The sequence below is a fragment of the Chamaea fasciata genome, unplaced genomic scaffold (assembly GCF_029207755.1).
Source record: "Chamaea fasciata isolate MVZ Bird 193981 ecotype frontalis unplaced genomic scaffold, bChaFas1.0.hap1 SCAF_1, whole genome shotgun sequence".
NCBI lineage: Eukaryota > Metazoa > Chordata > Aves > Passeriformes > Sylviidae > Chamaea > Chamaea fasciata.
The window spans coordinates 819,942-842,528 of record NW_027094086.1 but is presented as its reverse complement, the minus strand read 5'-3'; the positions used below and the strand labels follow the sequence as shown (position 1 = coordinate 842,528).

Sequence of the window (22,587 nt, the reverse complement as noted above, 5' to 3'; positions counted from 1 at the left end):
CCTCCCAGTTTGTCCCAGTCCCCCCCCAGTCCCTCCCAGTTTGTCCCAGTTCCCTCCCAGTTTGTGCCAGTCCCCTCCCAGTCCCCTCCCAGTTTGTCCCAGCCCCTCCCAGTTTGTCCCAGTCCCCCCAGTCCCTCCCAGTTTGTCCCAGTCCCCCCCCAGTCCCTCCCAGTTTGTCCCAGTTCCCTCCCAGTTTGTGCCAGTCCCCTCCCAGTCCCCTCCCAGTTTGTCCCAGTCCCTCCCAGTTTGTCCCAGTCCCCCCCAGCCCCTCCCAGTTTGTCCCAGTCCCCCCAGCCCCTCCCAGTTTGTCCCAGTCCCCCCCCAGTCCCTCCCAGTTTGTCCCAGTCCCCCCCCAGTCCCTCCCAGTTTGTCCCAGTCCCCCCCCAGTCCCTCCCAGTATCAATGTCTCTTTGTCCCAGTTCCCGTCGGTGCCAGTCACGGGGTGGGGGAGGGGAGGGGCGGGGAGAACCCACGTGACCCCTCCGGGCCCCGCCCCCTCCGCTGCCCCCTCCCCCCCCCCCAGCGCTACAGGGACCCCCCAAATCCCCTCGGGACCCCCAAAAATCGCCCCGGGACCCCAAAAATCGCCCCGGGACCCCAAAATCCCCCCGGGACCCCAAAAATCGCCCCCGGGACCCCAAAAATCGCCCCGGGACCCCAAAAATCGCCCCCGGGACCCCAAATTCCTCCTCGGGACCCCAAAAATCCTCCTCGGGACCTCCCAAAAAATTCCCGGGACCCCCAAAAATCTGCCCGGGACCCCCAAAATCCCCCGGGGACCCCAAAAAATCTCGGGACCCCCAAAAATCCTCCCCGGGACCCCCCAAAACCCCCTCGAGACCCCCCCCAGGACCCCCCAAACCCCCCAAATCTCATCCAGGACCCCCCAAAGCTCCCCCCGAGACCCTCCTGAGACCCCCCCAAACCCCCCCCAAATCTCATCTGCGACCCCCAAAACCCCCCCGGGACCCCCCAAACCCCCCGGGACCCCCCAAAACCCCCCCAGGACCCCCCAACCCCCCCCCGGGACACCCCAAATCCTCCCCGGGACCCCCCAAAAAACCCCCGGGACCCCCAAAACCCCCTCGAGGACCCTCAGGACCCCCCCCAAAACCCCCCGGGACCCCCCAAAACCCCCCCAGGACCCCCCAAAAACCCCCCGGGACCCCCCAAAAGCCCCCCGGGACCCCCCAAAAACCCCCCGGGACCCCCCAAAAAACCCCCGGGACACCCCAAAAAACCCCCGGGACACCCCAAATCCTCCCCGGGACCCCCCAAAAAACCCCCGGGACCCCCAAAAACCCCTCGAGGACCCCCAGGACCCCCCCCAAAACCCCCCGGGACCCCCCAAAACCCCCCCAGGACCCCCCAAAAACCCCCCGGGACCCCCCCAAAAAAACCCCCGGGACACCCCAAATCCTCCCCGGGACCCCCCAAAAAAACCCCCGGGACCCCCAAAAACCCCTCGAGGACCCCCAGGACCCCCCAAAACCCCCCCCAGGACCCCCCAAAACCCCCCCCAGGACCCCCCCAAAACTCCCCGGGACCCCCCAAAAGCCCCCCGGGACCCCCCAAAACTCCCCCCAGGACCCCCCAAAACTCCCCCCAGGACCCCCCCAAAACTCCCCCCAGGACCCCCCAAAACTCCCCCCAGGACCCCCCCAAAAACCCCCCGGGACCCCCCAAAAACCCCCCGGGACCCCCCGGGATGTCGCGGGCGGAGCCCCCGGGGGTGTTTGATCTGGGGGGGCTGAAAACGGCCCGAGGGATCCTGCTGGGAACCGAACTGGTACTGGGGGGACTGGGACAGACTGGGACAGACTGGGGGGACTGGGACAGACTGGGGGGACTGGGACAGACTGGGACAGACTGGGACAGACTGGGGAGACTGGGACAGACTGGGGGGACTGGGACAGACTGGGACAGACTGGGACAGACTGGGGAGACTGGGACAGACTGGGGGGACTGGGACAGACTGGGACAGACTGGGGGGACTGGGACAGACTGGGACAGACTGGGACAGACTGGGGGGACTGGGACAGACTGGGACAGACTGGGACAGACTGGGACAGACTGGGACAGACTGGGACAGACTGGGGGGACTGGGACAGACTGGGACAGACTGGGGGGACTGGGACAGACTGGGACAGACTGGGACAGACTGGGGGGACTGGGACAGACTGGGACAGACTGGGACAGACTGGGGAGACTGGGACAGACTGGGACAGACTGGGACAGACTGGGGGGACTGGGACAGACTGGGACAGACTGGGACAGACTGGGACAGACTGGGGGGACTGGGACAGACTGGGACAGACTGGGACAGACTGGGGGAACTGGGACAGACTGGGGGGACTGGGGGGACTGGGACAGACTGGGACAGACTGGGGGGACTGGGAGGGGATCCTGCTGGGAACTGAACTGAGACTGGGGATACTGGGACAGACTGGGGGGACTGGGAGGGGATACTGGGGGGACTGGGGGGACTGGGATGGGATCCTGCTGGGAACCGAACTGGTACTGGGGAGACTGGGACAGACTGGGGGGACTGGGGGGACTGGGACAGACTGGGACAGACTGGGGGGACTGGGACAGACTGGGGGGACTGGGACAGACTGGGACAGACTGGGACAGACTGGGACAGACTGGGGGAACTGGGAGGAGATACTGGGGAAACTGGGAGCACTGGGATGGGATCCTGCTGGGAACCGAACTGGTACTGGGGAGACTGGGACAGACTGGGGGGACTGGGACAGACTGGGGGGACTGGGACAGACTGGGACAGACTGGGGGAACTGGGAGGGGATCCTGCTGGGAACCGAACTGGTACTGGGGAGACTGGGACAGACTGGGACAGACTGGGACAGACTGGGGAGGACAGACTGGGGGGACTGGGACAGACTGGGGAACTGGGACAGACTGGGGGAACTGGGAGGGGATACTGGGGGGACTGGGAGTGCTGGGATGGGATACTGGTGGGAACTGAACTGGTACTGGGGAGACTGGGACAGACTGGGACAGACTGGGGGAACTGGGAGGGCATACTGGGGGGACTGGGAGGGGATCCTGCTGGGAACCGAACTGGTACTGGGGAGACTGGGACAGACTGGGACAGACTGGGGGGACTGGGACAGACTGGGACAGACTGGGGGGACTGGGACAGACTGGGGAACTGGGACAGACTGGGGAACTGGGAGGGGATACTGGGGGGACTGGGGGGACTGGGATGGGATACTGGTGGGAACCGAACTGGTACTGGGGGAACTGGGGATACTGGGACAGACTGGGACAGACTGGGGAACTAGGAGGGGATACTGGTGGGAACCGAACTGGTACTGGGGAGACTGGGACAGACTGGGACAGACTGGGAGGGGATACTGGGGGGACTGGGAGTGCTGGGATGGGATACTGGTGGGAACCGAACTGGTACTGGGGAGACTGGGACAGACTGAGACAGACTGGGGGAACTGGGACAGACTGGGGAACTGGGACAGACTGGGGGAACTGGGAGGGGATACTGGGGGGACTGGGAGTGCTGGGATGGGATACTGGTGGGAACTGAACTGGTACTGGGGAGACTGGGACAGACTGGGATAGACTGGGGGAACTGGGAGGGGATACTGGGGAGACTGGGAGTGCTGGGAACCGAACTGGTACTGGGGAGACTGGGACAGACTGGGGGAACTGGGAGGGGATACTGGGGGAACTGGGAGGGGATACTGGGGGGAACCGAACTGGTACTGGGGGAACTGGGACAGACTGGGACAGACTGGGGGAACTGGGAGGGGATCCTGCTGGGAACCGAACTGAGACTGGGGATACTGGGACAGACTGGGGGGACTGGGAGGGGATACTGGGGGGAACCGAACTGGTACTGGGGATACTGGGACAGACTGGGGGGACTGGGAGGGGATACTGGGGGGATTGGGGGGACTGGGAACCGAACTGGTACTGCTGGGCAAACTGGGACAGACTGGGAGGGACTGGCAGGGGATACTGGGAGTGCTGGGAACTGAACTGGTACTGGGGAGACTGGGGATACTGGGACAGACTGGGGGGACTGGGAGGGGATCCTGCTGGGAACCGAACTGAGACTGGGGATACTGGGACAGACTGGGGGGACTGGGAGGGGATACTGGGGAAACTGGGAGCACTGGGATGGGATCCTGCTGGGAACTGAACTGGGACTGGGGGAACTGGGACAGACTGGGGAACTGGGAGGGGATACTGGGGGGACTGGGAGGGGATACTGGTGGGAACTGAACTGGTACTGGGGATACTGGGACAGACTGGGGGGACTGGGAGGGGATACTGGGGGGACTGGGAGTGCTGGGATGGGATCCTGCTGGGAACCGAACTGGTACTGGGGAGACTGGGGGGACTGGGAACCGAACTGGTACTGCTGGGCAAACTGGGACAGACTGGGAGGGACTGGGAGGGGATACTGGGAGTGCTGGGAACTGAACTGGTACTGGGAGAACTGGAGATACTGAGACAAACTGGGACAGACTGGGAGGGGATACTGGAGGGACTGGGAGTGCTGAGATGGGATCCTGCTGGGAACCGAACTGGTACTGGGGAGACTGGGGATACTGGGACAGACTGGGGGGACTGGGAGTGCTGGGAACCGAACTGGTACTGGGGAGACTGGGACAGACTGGGAAAAACTGGGAGGACTGGGAAGGGGATACTGGGAGTGCTGGGATGAGATCCTGCTGGGAACCAAACTGGTACTGGAGATACTGGGGATACTGGGGGGACTGGGACAGACTGGGTGGGACTGGGAGGGGATACTGGGGGGACTGGGAGCACTGGGGTGGGATCCTGCTGGGTACCGAACTGGTACTGGGGGAACTGGGGATACTGGGACAGACTGGGAGGAGATACTGGGAGTGCTGGGAGCCAAAGTGGTACTGCTGGGGAGACTGGGGGGACTGGGAGGTACTGGGATTGGATACTGGGAGCACTGGGAGCACTGGGAACTGAACTGGTGCTGGGGATACTGGGACAGACAGGGAGCACTGGGAGGGACTGGGAACAGAAGTGGTACTGGGCAAACTGGGGATACTGGGGGGGACTGGGAGCACTGGGAGGGGATACTGGGGGGAGTGGGATTGGATACTGGGAACTGAACTGGTACTGGGGGAACTGGGGAGACTGGGAGGGACTGGGAGGGGATACTGGGCAAACTGGGAGCACTGGGAGGGGATACTGGGCAAACTGGGGGAACTGGTACTGGGGATACTGGGAGCACTGGGACCCCCGTGTGACCGCCCCCCGTGACCCCTGCGTGACCCCGTGACCTTTCCGTGACCCCAGGTGCTGTCCCTGGGGGTGGTGGCCCTGCTGTCCCCCCCGGCCCCGCCCACTCTGGCGCCGGCGCTGCTGCAGGCCGTGGGGGGAGGGGCGGCCCTGGGGGGGCTCCTGCTCCGGGACCCCCCGAGACTGAGCCCGGGGTACGGCACCTGCCTGGTACGGACACACCTGGGACACGCCTGGGACACGCCTGGGACATGCCTGGGACAGCTGGGACACACCTGGGGACAGCTGGGACACACCTGGGACACACCTGGGACACGCCTGGGACACGCCTGGGACAGCTGGGACACACCTGGGGACACCTGGGGACAGCTGGGACAGCTGGGACACACCTGGGACACACCTGGGACACACCTGGGACAGCTGGGACACACCTGGGACACACCTGGGACAGCTAGGACACGCCTGGGACACACCTGGGACAGCTGGGGACAGCTGGGACACACCTGGGACACACCTGGGACACACCTGGGACACAGCTGGGACACACCTGGGGACACCTGGGGACAGCTGGGACAGCTGGGACACACCTGGGACACACCTGGGACAGCTGGGACACACCTGGGACACACCTGGGACACACCTGGGGACACCTGGGACACCTGGGACACACCTGGGACACGCCTGGGACACGCCTGGGACAGCTGGGACACACCTGGGACACGCCTGGGACAGCTGGGACACACCTGGGACACACCTGGGCACATCAGGGGTGGCATCTGGGGTTTCCTACATGTCCCCACGTCATCATCCCATGGTGTCCCCTCCGTGTTCCTGTGTCACCTCCATGGTGTCCTCTCCATGTCCCTTTGTCATCTTCATAGTGGCCTCCATGTTGTCCCCATGTCACCATCCCCATGGTGTCCTCCATGTCCCCACATCATCTTCATGGTGTCCCCCATGGTGTCCTCCATGTCCTCATGTCACCATCCTCATGGTGGCCCCTCCACGTCCCCATGTCATCTCCATGGTGTCGCCATGGTGTCCCCATTGTCTCCACCATGGTGTCCCCACCATGTCCTGTTGTCATCTTCATGGTGTCACCTCCACGTCCCCATGTCACCATCCCCATGGTGTCCTCCATGTCCTCATGTCACCATCCTCATGGTGGCCTCTCCATGTCCCCATGTCATCTCCATGGTGTCGCCATGGTGTCCTCCATGTCCTCATGGTGTCCCCATTGTCCCCACCATGGTGTCCCCTTTGTCATCTCCATGGTGTCCCCACTGTCCCCACCATGGTGTCCCCTTTGTCTTCTCCATGGTGTCCCCACCATCCCCACCATGGTGTCCCCTTTGTCTTCTCCATGGTGTCCCCACTGTCCCCACCATGGTGTCCCCTTTGTCATCTCCATGGTGTCCCCACTGTCCCCACCATGGTGTCCCCTTTGTCATCTCCATGGTGTCCCCACTGTCCCCACCATGGTGTCCCCACCATGTCCCCACCGTGTCCCCCTGTCCTGTCCCCCCAGGACCTTCTCCGGGCCATCAGCGGCACCCTCATCTTCCTCGTGGTGGCCCTGGTGGCCTTGGCCTCGTCCCGGGACGCGCTGGCCGCCACCACCTTCGTGAGTGTCCCCAAACCCCGCCCCTTCGTTAGGCCACGCCTCCTCATTAGGTCACGCCCCCGATGGACGAGGCCACGCCCCTTTCTCCTCTTTCCCCCACCCCCCCCAGACCTTCAGCCTCATCCTGGCCTTCATCTTCGCCTTCGACGTCTTCGTCACCTTCCGGACACGGGTGGCACCGGGACAGGGTGAGGGACATGGGGACACCTGGGGTGGGGACACCTGGGACACCTTTGGGTGGAGACACCTGGGACACCTGGGACACCCTGGGGTGGGGACGCCTTTGGGTGGGACTGGGGGACACCTGGGACACCTGAGGTGGGGACACCTGGGACATCTTGGGGTGAGGTTAGGGGACACCTGGGACACCCATGGGTGGGGTTGGGGGACACCTCGGACACCCTGGGGCACCTTTGGGTGGGACTGGGGGACACCTGGGACACCCATGGGTGGGGTTGGGGGACACCTCGGACACCCTGGGGCACCTTTGGGTGGGACTGGGGGACACCTGGGACACCTTTGGGTGGGGTTGGAGACACCTGGGACACCCTTGAATGGGGGCATTTGGGACACCCTTGGGGACACCTTGGGGACACCTGTGACACCTTTGGGGACACATTTGGGGACACCCTTGGATGGGGACATCTGGGACATCCTGGGGTGGGGACACCTGGGACACTTTTGGGGACACCCTGGGGTGGGGTTGGGGGCACCTGGGACACCTGGGACACTTTTGGGTGGGCTTGAGGGAACCTTGGGACACCTTTGGATGGGCTTGGGGACACCTGAGACACCTTTTGGTGGGGTTTGAGTCACCTGGGACACCTGAGGTGGGGACACCTGGGACACCCTTGGGTGGCATGGAGGACACCTTTGGGTGCCACGGTGACCACCCACCTCCTCCTCTTCCTCCTCCACCATCTCCATCCCTTTCTCCTCCAGACGCCGACACCGAGAGCAGCTGATGGCCACCACCCCCCCCACTGTCCCATTGTCCCCTTGGTGTCCCCTTGGCCACCAGGTCCCGTCCCCAGCGCCCAAATTAAACCTTCTCCCACACCTGGTGCTCCTCGAGGTCGTGTTTTTGGGGTGGGGTGGCCCAGAGGACATTTTGTCCCTCCCGTGGGGGAGTTGGTGGAGGTGGTGGCGGGGTCTCCTCGTCTTGGACGAGGGGTGGGGAGATGTGGCCACGGCGGGGTTGGGGGTCACGCGTGGTGGTGGGTCCGTCATCATCGTCGTTATCATCATCATGGTGGCAGTGATGGGTCCATCATGGTGGTGGTTCCATCATCATCATCATCACAGGTCCATCATGGTGGTCCATTATCATCTTGATGGGTCCATCACGGTGGGTTCATCATGGTGGTGGTGCGACACCATCATCACCATCATCATCATCATCTTCATCATGGGTCCATCATGGTGGTCCCATCATTGTCATGATGGGTCAGAGGTGGTGGCTCCATCATCATCATCACCATCATCATCATCATCCTGGGTCCATCATGGTGGTCCCATCGTCATGATGATAGGTCAGATGTGGTGGGTCCATCATGGTGGTGGCTCCATCATCATCATCATCATCATCATCATCATCATCATCATCATCATCATCATCATCATCACCATCATCATCATCATCCTGGGTCCATCATGGTGGTCCCATCGTCATGATGATAGGTCAGATGTGGTGACTCCATCATGGTGGTGGTTCCACCATCATCATCACCTTCATCATCATCATTGTGGGTCTTTTGTAGTGGGTCCATGATGGTGGTGGCTCCATCATCATCATCATCACCATGGGTCTTTAGTGGTGAGTCCATGAGGGTGATGGGTCATCCATCATGTTGGTGGTTCCACCATCATCATCATCATCATCATCATCATCATCATCATCATCATCATCATCACCATCATCATCATCAGGGGGTCTTTAGTGGTGGATCCATGATGGTGATGGGTCCATCATTGTGGTGGTCCCATCATCATCATCATCATCATCATGGGTCCATTGTTGTGGTGACGGGTCACTCCTGGTGGTGGGGGTGGGCCTGGTGGGTCACTCCCGGGGACGGGTCACTCCTCCTCGTGCAGCTTCTGCGGTGGGGTGGCACAGAAGACAGGAGGTCCATGGTGGGGAGGGGGGGGGGGGTCTGTGGGGTCACCCTGGGTGGGTGGGAGGTGCCGGGAGGTGACAACGGGGTCCCACCTTGGCGCCGATGTCGCGGCTCTTGGCCCGCAGTTTGTTGACCTGGGACTCGGCGATGTCGGCGCGTTCCTCGGCCTCGTCCAGCTCGTGCTGCGCCTTGCGGAACTTGGCCAGGTTGGTGTTGGCCTGTTCCTCCTGGTGGGGACGGGGAGAGGTCACCGGGACGGTCACCAGGGAGGTGAGGAGGTCCTCGTGTCACCCACCCCTGCGGCTAAGGTGGCTTCAGACATCCGTCCATCCATCCGTCCACCATCCATGGACTCATCTCTCCATCCATCATGGATCCATCTCTCCACCCATGGATCCATCTCTCCATCCATGGACCCATCTCTCCATCCACCCATGGATCCATCTCTCCACCCATGGATCCATCTCTCCACCCATGGACCCATCTCTCCATCCATGGACCCATCTCTCCACCCATGGACCCATCTCTCCATCCATGGATCCATCTCTCCATCCATGGATCCATCTCTCCATCCACCCATGGATCCATCTCTCCACCCATGGATCCATCTCTCCACCCATGGACCCATCTCTCCATCCATGGACCCATCTCTCCACCCATGGATCCATCTCTCCACCCATGGATCCATCTCTCCATCCATGGACCCATCTCTCCATCCATGGATCCATCTCTCCACCTATGGATCCATCTCTCCATCCACCCATGGATCCATCTCTCCATCCATGGATCCATCTCTCCACCCATGGATCCATCTCTCCACCCATGGACCCATCTCTCCACCCATGGATCCATCTCTCCACCCATGGATCCATCTCTCCATCCATGGATCCATCTCTCCACCCATGGATCCATCTCTCCACCCATGGATCCATCTCTCCACCCATGGATCCATCTCTCCACCCATGGATCCATCTCTCCATCCATGGATCCATCTCTCCACCCATGGATCCATCTCTCCATCCATGGATCCATCTCTCCACCCATGGATCCATCTCTCCACCCATGGACCCATCTCTCCACCCATGGACCCATCTCTCAATCCATGGATCCATCTCTCCACCCATGGATCCATCTCTCCATCCATGGATCCATCTCTCCATCCATCCATGGATCCATCTCTCCACCCATGGATCCATCTCTCCACCCATGGATCCATCTCTCCATCCATGGATCCATCTCTCCATCCATGGATCCATCTCTCCATCCACCCATGGACCCATCTCTCCACCCATGGATCCATCTCTCCACCCATGGATCCATCTCTCCACCCATGGATCCATCTCTCCACCCATGGATCCATCTCTCCATCCATGGATCCATCTCTCCCTCCATGGATCCATCTCTCCACCCATGGACCCATCTCTCCATCCATGGATCCATCTCTCCATCCATGGATCCATCTCTCCATCCATCATGGATCCATCTCTCCACCCATGGACCCATCTCTCCATCCATGGATCCATCTCTCCATCCACCCATGGACCCATCTCTCCATCCATGGACCCATCTCTCCATCCATGGATCCATCTCTCCACCCATGGATCCATCTCTCCACCCATGGATCCATCATCCATGGACCCATCTCCATCCCCCTCTCCACCCCACCATCCCTGTCCCCGTTGACCCACCGCCTCCTCCGCCTGTCTCTTGTAGGCCTTGACCTTCATCTGCAGCTTGTCCACCAGGTCCTGCAACCGCACCAGGTTCTTCTTGTCCTCCTCCGTCTGCGGGGACAGGGACAGCCGTGGACAGTGGCCACCCAAATGTCCACCCAGGTGTCCTCCTGCACCTCCGTGTCCCATTCAGGTTCCTGTGGGACCTCCAGGTATCTCCTACACCTCCAGGTCCTCATGGGACCTTCAGGCACCTCCTACACCTTCAGGTTCCTGTGGGACCTTCAGGTACCTCCTGCACCTCCATGTTCCCCAGACCACCCCCATGGTCTCACCTCCACGGACTCACCTGGTAGCTGAGCTCCTTGACCCACCTGCGTGGTCTCACCTCCATGGTGTCACCTCCATGTTCTGACCTCCATGGTGTCACCTGGATGTTCTCACCTGGTAGCTGAGCTCCTTCACCCATCCCCATGGTCCCACCTCCATGGTCCCACCTCGACGTTCTCACCTCCATGGTCCCACCTGGGTGTCCTCACCTGGTAGCTGAGCTCCTTGACCTACCTCCATGGTCACACCTCCATGGTCACACCTCCATGGGCCCACCTCCATGGTCCCACCTGGATGTCCTCACCTGGCCAATGTCCTCACCTGGCCGATGTCTTCAGCTGGTAGCTGAGCTCCTTGACTCATCCCCATGGTCCCACCTTCATGGTCCCACCTGGGTGTCCTCACCTGGTAGCTGAGCTCCTTGACCCACCTGGATGTCCTCACCTCCATGGTCCCACCTGGGTGTCCTCACCTGGTAGCTGAGCTCCTTGCCCCACCTGGATGTCCTCACCTCCATGGTCCCACCTGGGTGTCCTCACCTGGTAGCTGAGCTCCTTGCCCCACCTGGATGTCCTCACCTCCATGGTCCCACCTCCATGGTCCCACCTGGGTGTCCTCACCTGGTAGCTGAGCTCCTTGCCCCACCTGGATGTTCTCACCTCCATGGTCCCACCTCCATGGTCCCACCTGGGTGTCCTCACCTGGTAGCTGAGCTCCTTGCCCCACCTGGATGTTCTCACCTCCATGGTCCCACCTCCATGGTCCCACCTGGGTGTCCTCACCTGGTAGCTGAGCTCCTTGCCCCACCTGGATGTCCTCACCTCCATGGTCCCACCTGGTAGCTGAGCTCCTTGCCCCACCTGGATGTCCTCACCTCCATGGTCCCACCTGGGTGTCCTCACCTGGTAGCTGAGCTCCTTGACGCGGCGCTCGGCCTTGCGCAGCCCCTTGACGCTGTCGGCGTTGCGCTTCTGCTCGTTCTCCAGCTCGTTCTCCAGGTCCCGGACGCGGCCCTCCAGCTTCTGCAGCTGCTTCTTGCCGCCCTTGAGGGCCAACTGCTCGGCCTCGTCCAGCCGCAGCTGCAGGTCCTTGATGGTCTGCTCCATGTTCTTCTTCATCCGCTCCAGGTGCGCGCTGGTGTCCTGCTCCTTCTTCAGCTCCTCGGCCATCATGGCCGCCTGCGGAGGAGAACGGAGCGTCCGTTGGATGTTCTCCGTGGTGGCCATCTGGAATGTTCTCCATGGTGGCCATCATGGCTGCCAGGGGACAAGCATGGAGAGGCCATGGAATGTTCTCCATGGTGGCCATGGAATGTTCTCCATGGTGGCCATCAGGAATGTACTCCATGGTGGCCATCATGGCTGCCAGGGGACAAGCATGGAGAGGCCATGGAATGTTCTCCATGGTGGCCATGGAATGTTCTCCATGGTGGCCATCAGGAATGTCCTCCATGGTGGCCATCATGGCCGCCTGGAGACAAGCAGGGAGAGACCATTGAATGTCCTCTGTGGTGGCCATCATGGCCACCTGGAGAGAAGCACGGAGACCATGGAATGTTCTCCATGGTGGCCATGGAATGTTCTCCATGGTGGCCATCATGGCTGCCTGGGGACAAGCATGGAGAGACCATGGAATGTCTTCCGTGATGGCCATCATGGCCACCTGGAGAGAAGCATGGAGACCATGGAATGTTCTCCATGGTGTCCATGGAATGTTCTCCATGGTGGCCATCATGGCCGCCTGGGGAGAAGAATGGGGACCATGGAATGTCCACCCTGGTGGTGGCCCTGGTGGTGGCCATGACGCTCACGTCGGTGATGGCCTTCTTGGCCTTCTCCTCGGCGTTGCGACACTCCTGGACGGCCTCCTCCACCTCGCTCTGCAGCTGGGAGATGTCACCTTCCATCTTCTTCTTCTGGTTGATCAGGCTGGTGTTCTGGTGGGGACAGGAGAGGACATCAGGTGGTGGCCCTGGGGGTGGTGTCCCCGACCCTCAAGTCCTTCAAGGTCTTGGGGACTTCTCCTCGTGTAGGGTCAAGGATCTTCTGGGGGTTTTGGTGATGGAACGTGGGAAGGAACTCAACGTTCCTTGGACCAACCCAACATTCCTTGGACCTTCCATGGACCAACCTAAACTTCTCCAGACCATCCCAACCTTCTCCAGATCAACCCAACCTTCCATGGACCAGCCCAACCTTCTCCTGACCTTCCATGGACCAACCCAACCTTCTCCAGACCATCCCAACCTTCAGGAGAAGGTGGCACCGTTGGATCCAGGTCATCTGGAGCTTCTTGGAGGTCTCCGGCTCAGCAAGAGCTGGGCTTGGTCACCACAACCCAACCAGATCTTGTGTAGACCAACCCAACCTTCTCCAGACCAACCAAATCATGCTTGGACCTTCCATGGACCAACCCAACCATCCTTGGACCTTCCATGGACCATCTCAACCTTCTCCAGACCAACCAAACCTTCTCCAGACCAACCCAACCATCCTTGGACCTTCCATGGACCATCTCAACCTTCTCCAGACCAACCCAACCATCCTTGGACCTTCTCCAGACCACCCCAACCTTCTCCAGACCAACCCAACTTTCTCCAGATCAACCAAACCATCCTTGGACCTTCCATGGACCAACCCAACCTCCTCCAGACCTTCATGAGAAGGTTTTGCTGGTCAGGTCCACACCACCCTTGAAGTCCCCAACCAATGCGAGATGTTTCTCCAGGGCCGGACCATCCCTGGGTGGAGGTGACCTTCTCTCGTGGTGGCCGAGGTGAGGAGGTCTCACCTGGGAGTGGAGGAGCTGGACCCTCTCGCTGGCCTCGATGAGCTCCTGCTCGGCCAGTTTCCGGCCCTTCTCCGTCTGTTCCACCACGGCTCGGAGCTCCTCCAGCTCGGACATCAGCAGGAGGTTCCTGCGTTCCACCACGGCCACGTTCTCCTTCAGGTCCTCCCCGAGGCGCGTGGCGTCGTCCAGCTGGAGCTGAGTGTCCTGGAGGAGGGTGGGAACAGGGTGGTGGGTTCACCTGGACGTGGTGGGATCATCATCATCATCATCATCATCATCATCATCATCATTGTGGTGGTTGTGGGTCCACCAGGCCATGGGGTGGTGGGCTCGTGGGACCTTCAGGACCTCCATGTCTACATGGACAGGAACCTCCAGGACCTCAGTGTCCCCATGGACAAGTTCCTTGAGGAACATTCTAAACGGAAAAGTTCCTTGAGGAACATCCTAGATCTCCTTGCCCCCATGGGACCTTCAGCACCTCCATGTCTCCTTGGACAGGAACCTTCAGGACTTCAGTGTCTCCATGGACAAGTTCCTTGAGGAACATCCTAAACCTCCATGTCCCCATGGGACCTTCAGGACCTCCATGTCTCCATGGGACCTTCAGGTTCTCAATGTCCTCATGGGGCCTTCAGGACCTCCATGGGACCTTCAGGTTCTCAATGTCTCCATGGGACCTTCAGGTATCTCCTACACCTCCATGTCCCCTTGGGACCTTCAGGTTCTCAATGTCCTCATGGGGCCTTCAGGACCTCCATGGGACCTTCAGGTTCTCAATGTCTCCATGGGACCTTCAGGAGCTTCACGCCTCATGGACAGGAAGGTTCAGGACCTCCACGTCCCTGTAGGACCTTCAGGACCTTCATGTCCCCATGGGACCTTCAGGACCTCAATGTCCCCATGGGACCTTCAAGACCTCCATGTTCCTGTGGGACCTTCAGGACCTCCATGTTCCTGTGGGACCTTCAGGACCTCAATGTCCCCATGGGACCTTCAGGACCTCGGTGTCCCCATGGGACCTTCAGGACCTCCAAGTTCCTGTGGGACCTTCAGGACCTCCATGACCCCATGGGACCTTCAGGACCTCTGTGTCCCCATGGGACCTTCAGGACCTCCATGTTCCTGTGGGACCTTCTACACCTCCACGTCCCCGTAGGACCTCCAGGACCTCCACCCCTCCCGGCCACTTACCTTCAGGCAACCCTGCAGGACCTTCAGCTGCTTCTGGGCCTCGCCGGCGCCGCGGTTGGCGTGGCCCAGCTGGATCTCCAGCTCGTTGAGGTCGCCCTCCATCTTCTTCTTCAGCCGGAGGGCCTCGTTGCGGCTGCGGCTCTCGGCGTCCAGCGACGTCTGCAGGGACTCCACCACGCGCAGGTGGTTCCTCTTGGCCTGCTCCATCTCCTCGTCCTTCTCGGCCACCTTCCGCTCCAGCTCGGCCTTCACCTGCTGCAGCTCCAGCTGGGACCTCAGGATCTTCCCTTCCTCGTGCTCCAAGGAGGCCTGGTGGGATGGAGAAGACCTCGAGGAGCTCGCGGAGGACGGGCGTCCCACCACGAGGAGGTCAGGACGGGGTTGGTCCCACCTCGGCCTCCTCCAGGGCGGCTTGGAGCTCCATCTTCTCGGCCTCCAGCTGCTTGCGGACCTTCTCCAGCTCGTGGGTGGATTTGTTGCCGGCGGCCAGCTGCTCGGTGAGGTCCGAGATCTCCTCTGCCGGGGTGGGCGTCTTGGAGGTTGGACCAGCCTTGGACCGGCCCAACCTTCTCCAGACCAACCCAACCTTCCATGGACCTTCTCTAGACCAACCCAACCTTCTCCAGACCTTCCATGGACCATCCCAACCTTGTTTAGACCTTCTCCAGACCAATCCAACCAACCTTGGACCTTCTCCAGACCTTCCATGGACCAACCCAACCTTCTCCAGACCAACCAAACCTTCCATGGACCTTCTCTAGACCAACCCAACCTTCTCCAGACCTTCCATGGACCATCCCAACCTTCTCCAGACCAACCCAACCATCCATGGACCATCCCAACCTTCCTTGGACCTTCTCCAGACCTTCCATGGACCATCCCAACCTTCTCCAGACCAACCCAACCTTCCTTAGACCTTCTCCAGACCAACCCAACCTTCTCCAGACCTTCCATGTACCAACCCAACCTTCTCCAGACCAACCAAACCTTCTTTAGACTTTCTCCAGACCAATCCAACCAACCTTGGACCTTCTCCAGACCTTCCATGGACCATCCCAACCTTCTCCAGACCTTCCATGGACCATCCCAACCTTCTCCAGACCATCCCAACCTTCCATGGACCTTCTCCAGACCAACCCAACCAACCTTGGATCAACCCAACCACCCTTGGACCTTCTCCGGACCATCTCAACCTTCTCCAGACCTTCCATGGTCCATCCCAACCTTCTCCAGACCCTCAGGAGAAGGTGCCCCCATTGCGCCCCCCGTGGCGGTTCAGCAGGTCCTCAAGGTGGCGTCACCTTGGAGGTTCTTGTTCTCCCTCTTGAAGGTCTCCAGGTGCTCCAGGCTCTCCTCGTAGACGTTCCTCAGCTTGAAGAGGTCGGTGCTGAGGGCCCGGGCCTCCTTCTGCGCCGCCTCCAGCTCCGTCTGCGACTCCTCGAACTTCTGCTTCCACTCGGCCACCACCTGAGGACAACCCCGGGGTCACCTCCGCGGTCACCGTGGCGCCGCCGCCACCCAGGTGTCCCATCAGCCCCCACCTTGTCGAAGTTCTTCTGCTTCTTGTCCAGGGCGGCGGCGGCGGCGTTGGACCTCTCGACGTCGGCCATGAGGTCCTCGATGTCGCTCTGCAGGCGGTGCTTGGTCTTCTCCAGCGAGGAGCATTTGGCGTTGGAGGCCTCCACGGCCTCCTCGGCCTCCTGCAGCCGCTGGGCCAACTTCTTCCTGTCACAGGGGACGCCTGGAGGTCACCGCGAGGTCACCGCGAGGTCAGGTGGGACCTCCTGAACCTTCTGGAGAACCTTTTGGAAAACCCTCTGGAGAATCTTGTGAAGAACCTTCCGGAGAACCTTCTCCAAGACCTTCTCCAGAACCTTCTAAAGAACCTTCTTCAGAACCTTCTCCAGAACCTTCTCCCGAGGTTGACCTCCACCCTGACCCACCAGCAGCTCCGCCCACGAGGTGTCCACCACTCACTTGGTCTCCTCCAAAACCTTCTCCAGAACCTTCTCCTGATCCTTCTCCACAACCTTCTCAGATCTCCACCCCTGACGCCACAGATGCTCCACCCATGGGATGATGACTTGGACACCTCCAGAACCTTCTCCAGAACCTTCTCCATTGGATGGTTTCCACCCCACAGAAGCTCCACCCAGAGGGCCATGACTTGGAACCTTCTCCAGAACCTTCCCCAAGACCTTTTCCAGAAGCTTCTCCAGAATCTTCTCCCAAAGGTGATCACCAGAACCTTCTCCAGAACCTTCACCAGAACCTTCTCCCACGGTTGACCCCTACCCCTCACCCACCAGAAGCTCCGCCCATTGGACAAGGACTTGGAACCTTCTCCAGAACCTTCTCCACCAGGTGACCTCCACTCTGACCTCCCAGAACCTCCCCCCACGGGGTGTCCACCACTCACTTGGCCTCCTCCGGAACCTTCTCCTGAACCTTCTCCAGAACCTTCTCCAGAACCTTCTCCAGAACCTTCTCCCGAGGCTGACCTCCACCCTGACCCCACAGAAGCTCCACCAATGGGACAATGACTTGAACACCTCCAGAACCTTCTCCAGAACTTTTTCCAAAACTTTCCTCAGAATCTTTTCCAGAATTTTCCCCAAAACCTTCCCTAGAACCTTCTTCAGAACCTTCTCCAGGACCTTCCCTAGAACTTTCTCCAGAACCTTCTCCCAAGCTTGACCTCCACCCCTGAGCCACCAGAAGCTTCATCCATGAGGTGCCCACCACTCACTTGGCCTCTTCCAGAACCTTCTAAAGAACCTTCTCCAGAACCTTCTCCTGAACCTTCCCCAGAATTTTGTCCCAAATGTGATCTCCAAAACCTTCTGCAGAACTTTCTCCACAACCTCCTCCCATGGTCGACCTCCACCCCTGACCCCAGAGAAGCTCCACCAATGGGACAATCACTTGGAACCTCCTCCAGAACCTTCCCCAGAACCTTCTAAAGAATCTTCTCCAGAACCTTCTGCCGAGATTGATCTCCACCCTTGACCCCAGGGAAGCTCCACGCACGGGATGATGGCTTGGAACCTCCACCAGAACCTTCTCCAGAACCTTCTAAAGAATCTTCTCCAGAACCTTCTCCCGAGGTTGATCTCCACGCTTGACCCCAGGGAAGCTCCACCAATGGGACAATCACTTGGAACCTCCTCCAGAACCTTCTCCAGAACCTTCTCCCAAAGGTGATCTCCAAAACCTTCTCCAGAACCTTCTCCCGAGGTTGACCTCCACCCCTGACCCCAGAGAAGCTCCACCAATGGGACAATCACTTGGAACCTCCTCCAGAACCTTCTCCAGAACCTTCTCCCGAGGTTGACCTCCACCCTGACCTCCCAGAGCCTCCCACTATGAGGTGTCCACCGCTCACTTGGCCTCCTCCAGCTCCTCGGTGCGCTGGATGGCGTCGGTCTCGTACTTGGTCCTCCACTGGGCCACCTCGGAGTTGGCCTTGGACAGGAGGCGCTGGAGCTCGGCCTTGGCCTCGCTCTCCTCGTCCAGCTGCTCACGCAGGAGGTCCCCGTCGTGCCGCGCCGACTGCAGCGCGTGCGCCAGCGCGTTCTTGGCCTGGAGGACAGGAGAAGGTCACCGGTGAGGTCCAGGGGCTGGTGGAGAGGTCTTGGTGAAGATCCTCAGGTGGTGTTGGTGGTCACCAGAACCTGAGAAGGTCTTCTGTAGGCCAACCAGACTTCTCCAGGTCAACCCAACCATGCTTGGACCACTTTTGACCAACCCAACCTTCTCCAGACCAACCAGATCATGCTTGGACCTTCTCCACATCAACCAAACCTCATCTGGAGCCTCCATGGACCAACCCAACCACCCTTGGACCTTCCATGGATCAACCCAACCCCTCGTAGACCCCACTAATGACCATGAAAGGTTGAAGGACATCTGGAACCTTCTGTAGATCCCAACCCACCTTAGATGTCTCCACCCAACCCCATCAATGACCACGAATGGTTGAAGGACACCTGGAATCTTCTCCAGAACCTTCTCCAGGACTTCACCCAACCCCACCAATGACCACGAAGGTTGGAGACCCACCTGGACCTTCTGCAGATCCCAACCCACCTTAGATGTCTCCACCCAACCCCACCGATGTCCACGAAAGGTTTGAAGGACACCTTGGACCTTCTCCAGAACCTTCTCCAGGACCTCACCCAACCCCACCAATGACCACGACAGGTTGAAGGACACCTTGGATCTTCTCCAGAACTTCACCTTCATCTCCTCCTCCAGTTGTCTCCTGAGGTCCTCCAGCTGTTGGGTGTAGGAGACCTTCCCGCGGGTCAGCTGGGACACCAGGGCCTCCTTCTCCTCCAGCTGCCGCGACAATTCTCCTGCCCGGGAGGAAATTTTGGGGTGAAAAATCCAAATTTCGGGGAATTTCGTAAAAAAATTTCGTCGAGTTTTGGTGAATTTTTGTCCAAATTTTTTGTCCAAAATTTTGGTGAATTTTGTAGAAATTTCCATCAATTTTGGGGTGAATTTTGTCCAAATTTTCGTGGGTTTTTTTGGCCAACTTTGTCCAAATTTTTGTCGATTTTTGGTGAATTTTGTGCAAATTTTCATCAAATTTTTTTTGGTGAATTTTGCAAAAAGTTTTGTCAATTTTTTTGGCGAATTTTGTCCAAATTTTCATCATTTTTTTGGCGAATTTTGTCCAAATTTTCGTTGCTTCCTGGGGAATTTTCTACGAATTTTCATCGATTTTTTTTTGGGTGAATTTTGCAAAAAGTTTTGTCGATTTTTTTTTTTTTGGCGAATTTTGTCCAAATTTTCATCAAGTTTTTCGTGAATTTTGTCCGAATTTTCGTCGATTTTTGGGCAAATTTTGTAAAAACTGACGTGGATCTGTGAGGAGAAGTTTGGGTTTGTGATGCGGAGGAAAAAAATTAAGGGGAAGAAACAGAATTTGGAAGGGGAAGGGAAGAATGGGGAAAAATTGGAAAAAAAATTTTGAAGGAAATTGAGAAATTTTTGGAAAAAATGGAAGAAAATGGAAAAAAAATTGAAAAGAATTTGAGAAAAAATTGGAAAAATTTGAAAAGAAATTGAGAAAAAAATTGGAAAAAATTGAAAAGAAATTGAGAAAAAACTGGAAAAAAATTGAAAATAATTGGAAAAAATTAATTTCTGATAAAGCCATTCACGATAATAAACAAAATTATTTCCTAAATATTAATAAATTCACCCTTATTAAAATATGAACAGATATTTTAATTATTCATTAAAAAAACCCCCAAATTTTCGATCTGGCCCTTTTCCCAAATCCTCCCAAATTTTCAAATTTAAAACTAATTAAATTTAAATTTAAAATTCCAATTAAAGGCGGGAACGGGGTGGGAGGAGCTTCAGGGGTGGGGCGGGGTCAGGGTGGGACAACTCGGGGTCATCTCGGGGTCATCTCGGGGTCGTGTCCCACCGTTCTCCGTCTGCAGCTTGGCCCGCTGGGCGTTGGCGTCGTTGAGGACTCGTTGGGTCTCCTCCAGCTTGGCCAAGTTCTCGGCGGCCTGGTCCTCCATGGAGCGCGAGAGCTTCTCCATGGTCACCTGCAGGGACAGGAGAGGACACGGCTCGCGGGTGGAGGTGGCCGTGGAGGAGACGGTTCTTCTCCAGGAACCATCGTGGAGGTTGGAGATGGTCGGGTTTGGTCTGGAGGAGGTTTGGAGACCACCTGGGGTGGTGGGAGGTGGGTCTGGGGGGGGATCCAACCGACCCAACCCAACTCAACCCAACTGGAGAATCTTCAGGTCAACCCAAGGATCTCCAACCCAACTGAATCCAACAAGGTTGAAGGTTCTTCAACCCAACGCAACTCAACCTCTTGGAGACTCCTCAGCTCAACCCAACTTGGGTAAACTCAACCATGTGGAGACTCTTCAGCTCAACCCAAGGTTCTCCAACCCAACTCAACCCAACAGGGTTGAAGGTTCTCCAACCCAACTCAACCCAACGGGGTTGAAGGTTCTCCAACCCAACTCAACCCAACGGGTTTGAAGGTTCTCCAACCCAACTCAACCCAACGGGGTTGAAGGTTCTCCAACCCAACTCAACCCAACGGGGTTGAAGGTTCTCCAACCCAACTCAACCCAACGGGGTTGAAGGTTCTCCAACCCAACTCAACCCAACAGGGTTGAAGGTTCTTCAACCCAACCATGTGGAGGCTCCTAATCTCAACCAGTTGAAGGTTCTCCAACCCCAATGAACCCAAGAGGGTTGAAGGTTCTCCAACTCAACTGAACCCAACAAGGTGGACACTCAACCCAACCCAACCCAACTGAAGGTTCTCCGACCCAACTCCACCCAACCCAACCTGATCCAGCAGAAGTTGTCCCTGCCCGTGGATTGATGGAACCGGATGACCCCAACCGTCCATCCCATAATTCCCTGCCACCCACCCCGACCCTTCTCCTACCTTGGACTTGATCAGCTGCTCCACGTTGGCGCTGAGGTCGTCCAGCTCCAGCTTGAGCTCGCTCTTCTCCTTCTCCAGCTTCTGCTTGACCCTCTGGAGGTTGTCCAGCTGCTCGGCCAGCTCGGCCGCGCCGTCGGCGTGTTTCTTCCTCAGCGCTGCCGCCGTGGCCTCGTGCCGCAGCGTGGCCTCCTCCAGGTCGCGCCGGAGCTTCTGGAACTCGGCCTCGCGTTTCTTGTTGAGCTCCAGCTGGGCCGAGGTGGCACCTCCGGCCTCCTCCAGGCGCTCGCTGAGCTCCTCCAGCTCGCGGGAGAGGTCCGAGCGTTGTTTCTCCACCTTGGCCCGGCCGGTGCGTTCGGCCTCCAGCTCCTCCTCCAGCTCCTCGATGCGCGCCTGGCGGGGCGAGAGGGTGGTGGGGTGTGCTCAGGTCTTCTTCTCAACCCAAGCCGGGATTTGGAGACTTGGATCCAACTCAGCTCAACCATTCAGGTCAACCCAACCTGGTGGAAACTCAACCCAACGTGGTGGAGACTCAACCCAACCCAACCAACTGGAGACCATCCAAGTCAACCCAACCAGTTGGAGACCACCGAAGTCAACCCAACCTGTTCGAGACTCAACCCAACCCAACCCAAGCAGCTGGACACTTTCCAGGTCAACCCAACCAGTTGGAGACCATCCAGGTCAACCCAACCTGGTGGAGACTCAACCCAACCACCTGGAGGTTCTCCAACTCAACCATCAAATTACTCTTCAACCCAACTCAACCCAACCCAACCCAACCCATCCAGGTGGAGACCATTCAGGTCAACCCAACCTGGTGGAGACTCAACCCAACCCAACCTTTTGGAGACCCTTCAAGTCAACCCAACCTGTTGGAGACCCAACGCAACCAGCTGGAGACCATTCAAGTCAACTCAACCAACTGGAGATTATTTAAGTCAACCCAACCAACTGGAGACCCAACCCAACCAATTGGAGACCCTTCAAGTCAACCCAATCTGGTGGAGACTCAACCCAACCCAACCAGCTGGAGGTTCTCCAACTCAACCATCACGTTACTCTTCAACCCAAACCAACGAACTGGAGACCATTCAGGTCAACCCAACCAACTGGAGACCTTCCAAGTCAACCCAACCTGGTGGAGACCCTTCAAGTCAA

General features: G+C 58.5%; 2 protein-coding genes across 3 annotated transcripts in view; one reads left to right on the top strand and one right to left on the bottom strand.

The window, feature by feature from the left end:
* The first annotated feature begins 964 nt into the window (after window positions 1-964).
* Window positions 965-7,945, top strand: LOC136303319 (CKLF-like MARVEL transmembrane domain-containing protein 5). 2 transcript variants are annotated; one of them, XM_066207043.1, is made up of 5 exons: window positions 965-1,789; window positions 5,320-5,472; window positions 6,791-6,886; window positions 6,996-7,074; window positions 7,829-7,945. In XM_066207043.1, exons 1-5 carry the CDS (start codon window positions 1,709-1,711, stop codon window positions 7,849-7,851), a joined length of 432 nt encoding a protein of 143 aa, XP_066063140.1. In that variant the 5' UTR covers window positions 965-1,708; the 3' UTR covers window positions 7,852-7,945. The 2 variants fall into 2 exon arrangements, with proteins under 2 accessions (XP_066063140.1, XP_066063189.1); XM_066207092.1 differs by lacking the exon at window positions 965-1,789 and adding an exon at window positions 4,453-4,635.
* A 1,020-nt stretch (window positions 7,946-8,965) lies between these two features.
* Window positions 8,966-22,587, bottom strand: part of LOC136299803 (myosin-6) — a 39,615-nt gene continuing 25,993 nt past the window's right edge. Inside the window, exons 25-38 of the mRNA XM_066201787.1 lie at window positions 21,430-21,819; window positions 20,437-20,563; window positions 19,233-19,351; window positions 18,379-18,575; window positions 16,535-16,718; window positions 16,295-16,460; window positions 15,385-15,509; window positions 14,994-15,302; window positions 13,800-14,003; window positions 12,820-12,945; window positions 11,912-12,187; window positions 10,695-10,790; window positions 9,099-9,233; window positions 8,966-8,986 (exon numbers count right to left, since the gene is read on the bottom strand). Of these exons, the coding sequence (XP_066057884.1) occupies window positions 8,966-8,986; window positions 9,099-9,233; window positions 10,695-10,790; window positions 11,912-12,187; window positions 12,820-12,945; window positions 13,800-14,003; window positions 14,994-15,302; window positions 15,385-15,509; window positions 16,295-16,460; window positions 16,535-16,718; window positions 18,379-18,575; window positions 19,233-19,351; window positions 20,437-20,563; window positions 21,430-21,819 (2,475 nt within the window). The remainder of the gene's footprint in view (window positions 8,987-9,098; window positions 9,234-10,694; window positions 10,791-11,911; window positions 12,188-12,819; window positions 12,946-13,799; window positions 14,004-14,993; window positions 15,303-15,384; window positions 15,510-16,294; window positions 16,461-16,534; window positions 16,719-18,378; window positions 18,576-19,232; window positions 19,352-20,436; window positions 20,564-21,429; window positions 21,820-22,587) is intronic.

Coding starts and splice junctions, on each gene's coding strand:
- LOC136303319 (XM_066207092.1), top strand. CDS start 4,546: ATGGGATCCTGCTGGGAACCGAACTGGTACTGGGGAGACTGGGGATAC. Junction 4,636..5,319: donor GAGTGCTGGGAACCGAACTG/GTACTGGGGAGA, acceptor CCGTGACCCCAG/GTGCTGTCCCTGGGGGTGGT. Junction 5,473..6,790: donor CGGGGTACGGCACCTGCCTG/GTACGGACACAC, acceptor CTGTCCCCCCAG/GACCTTCTCCGGGCCATCAG.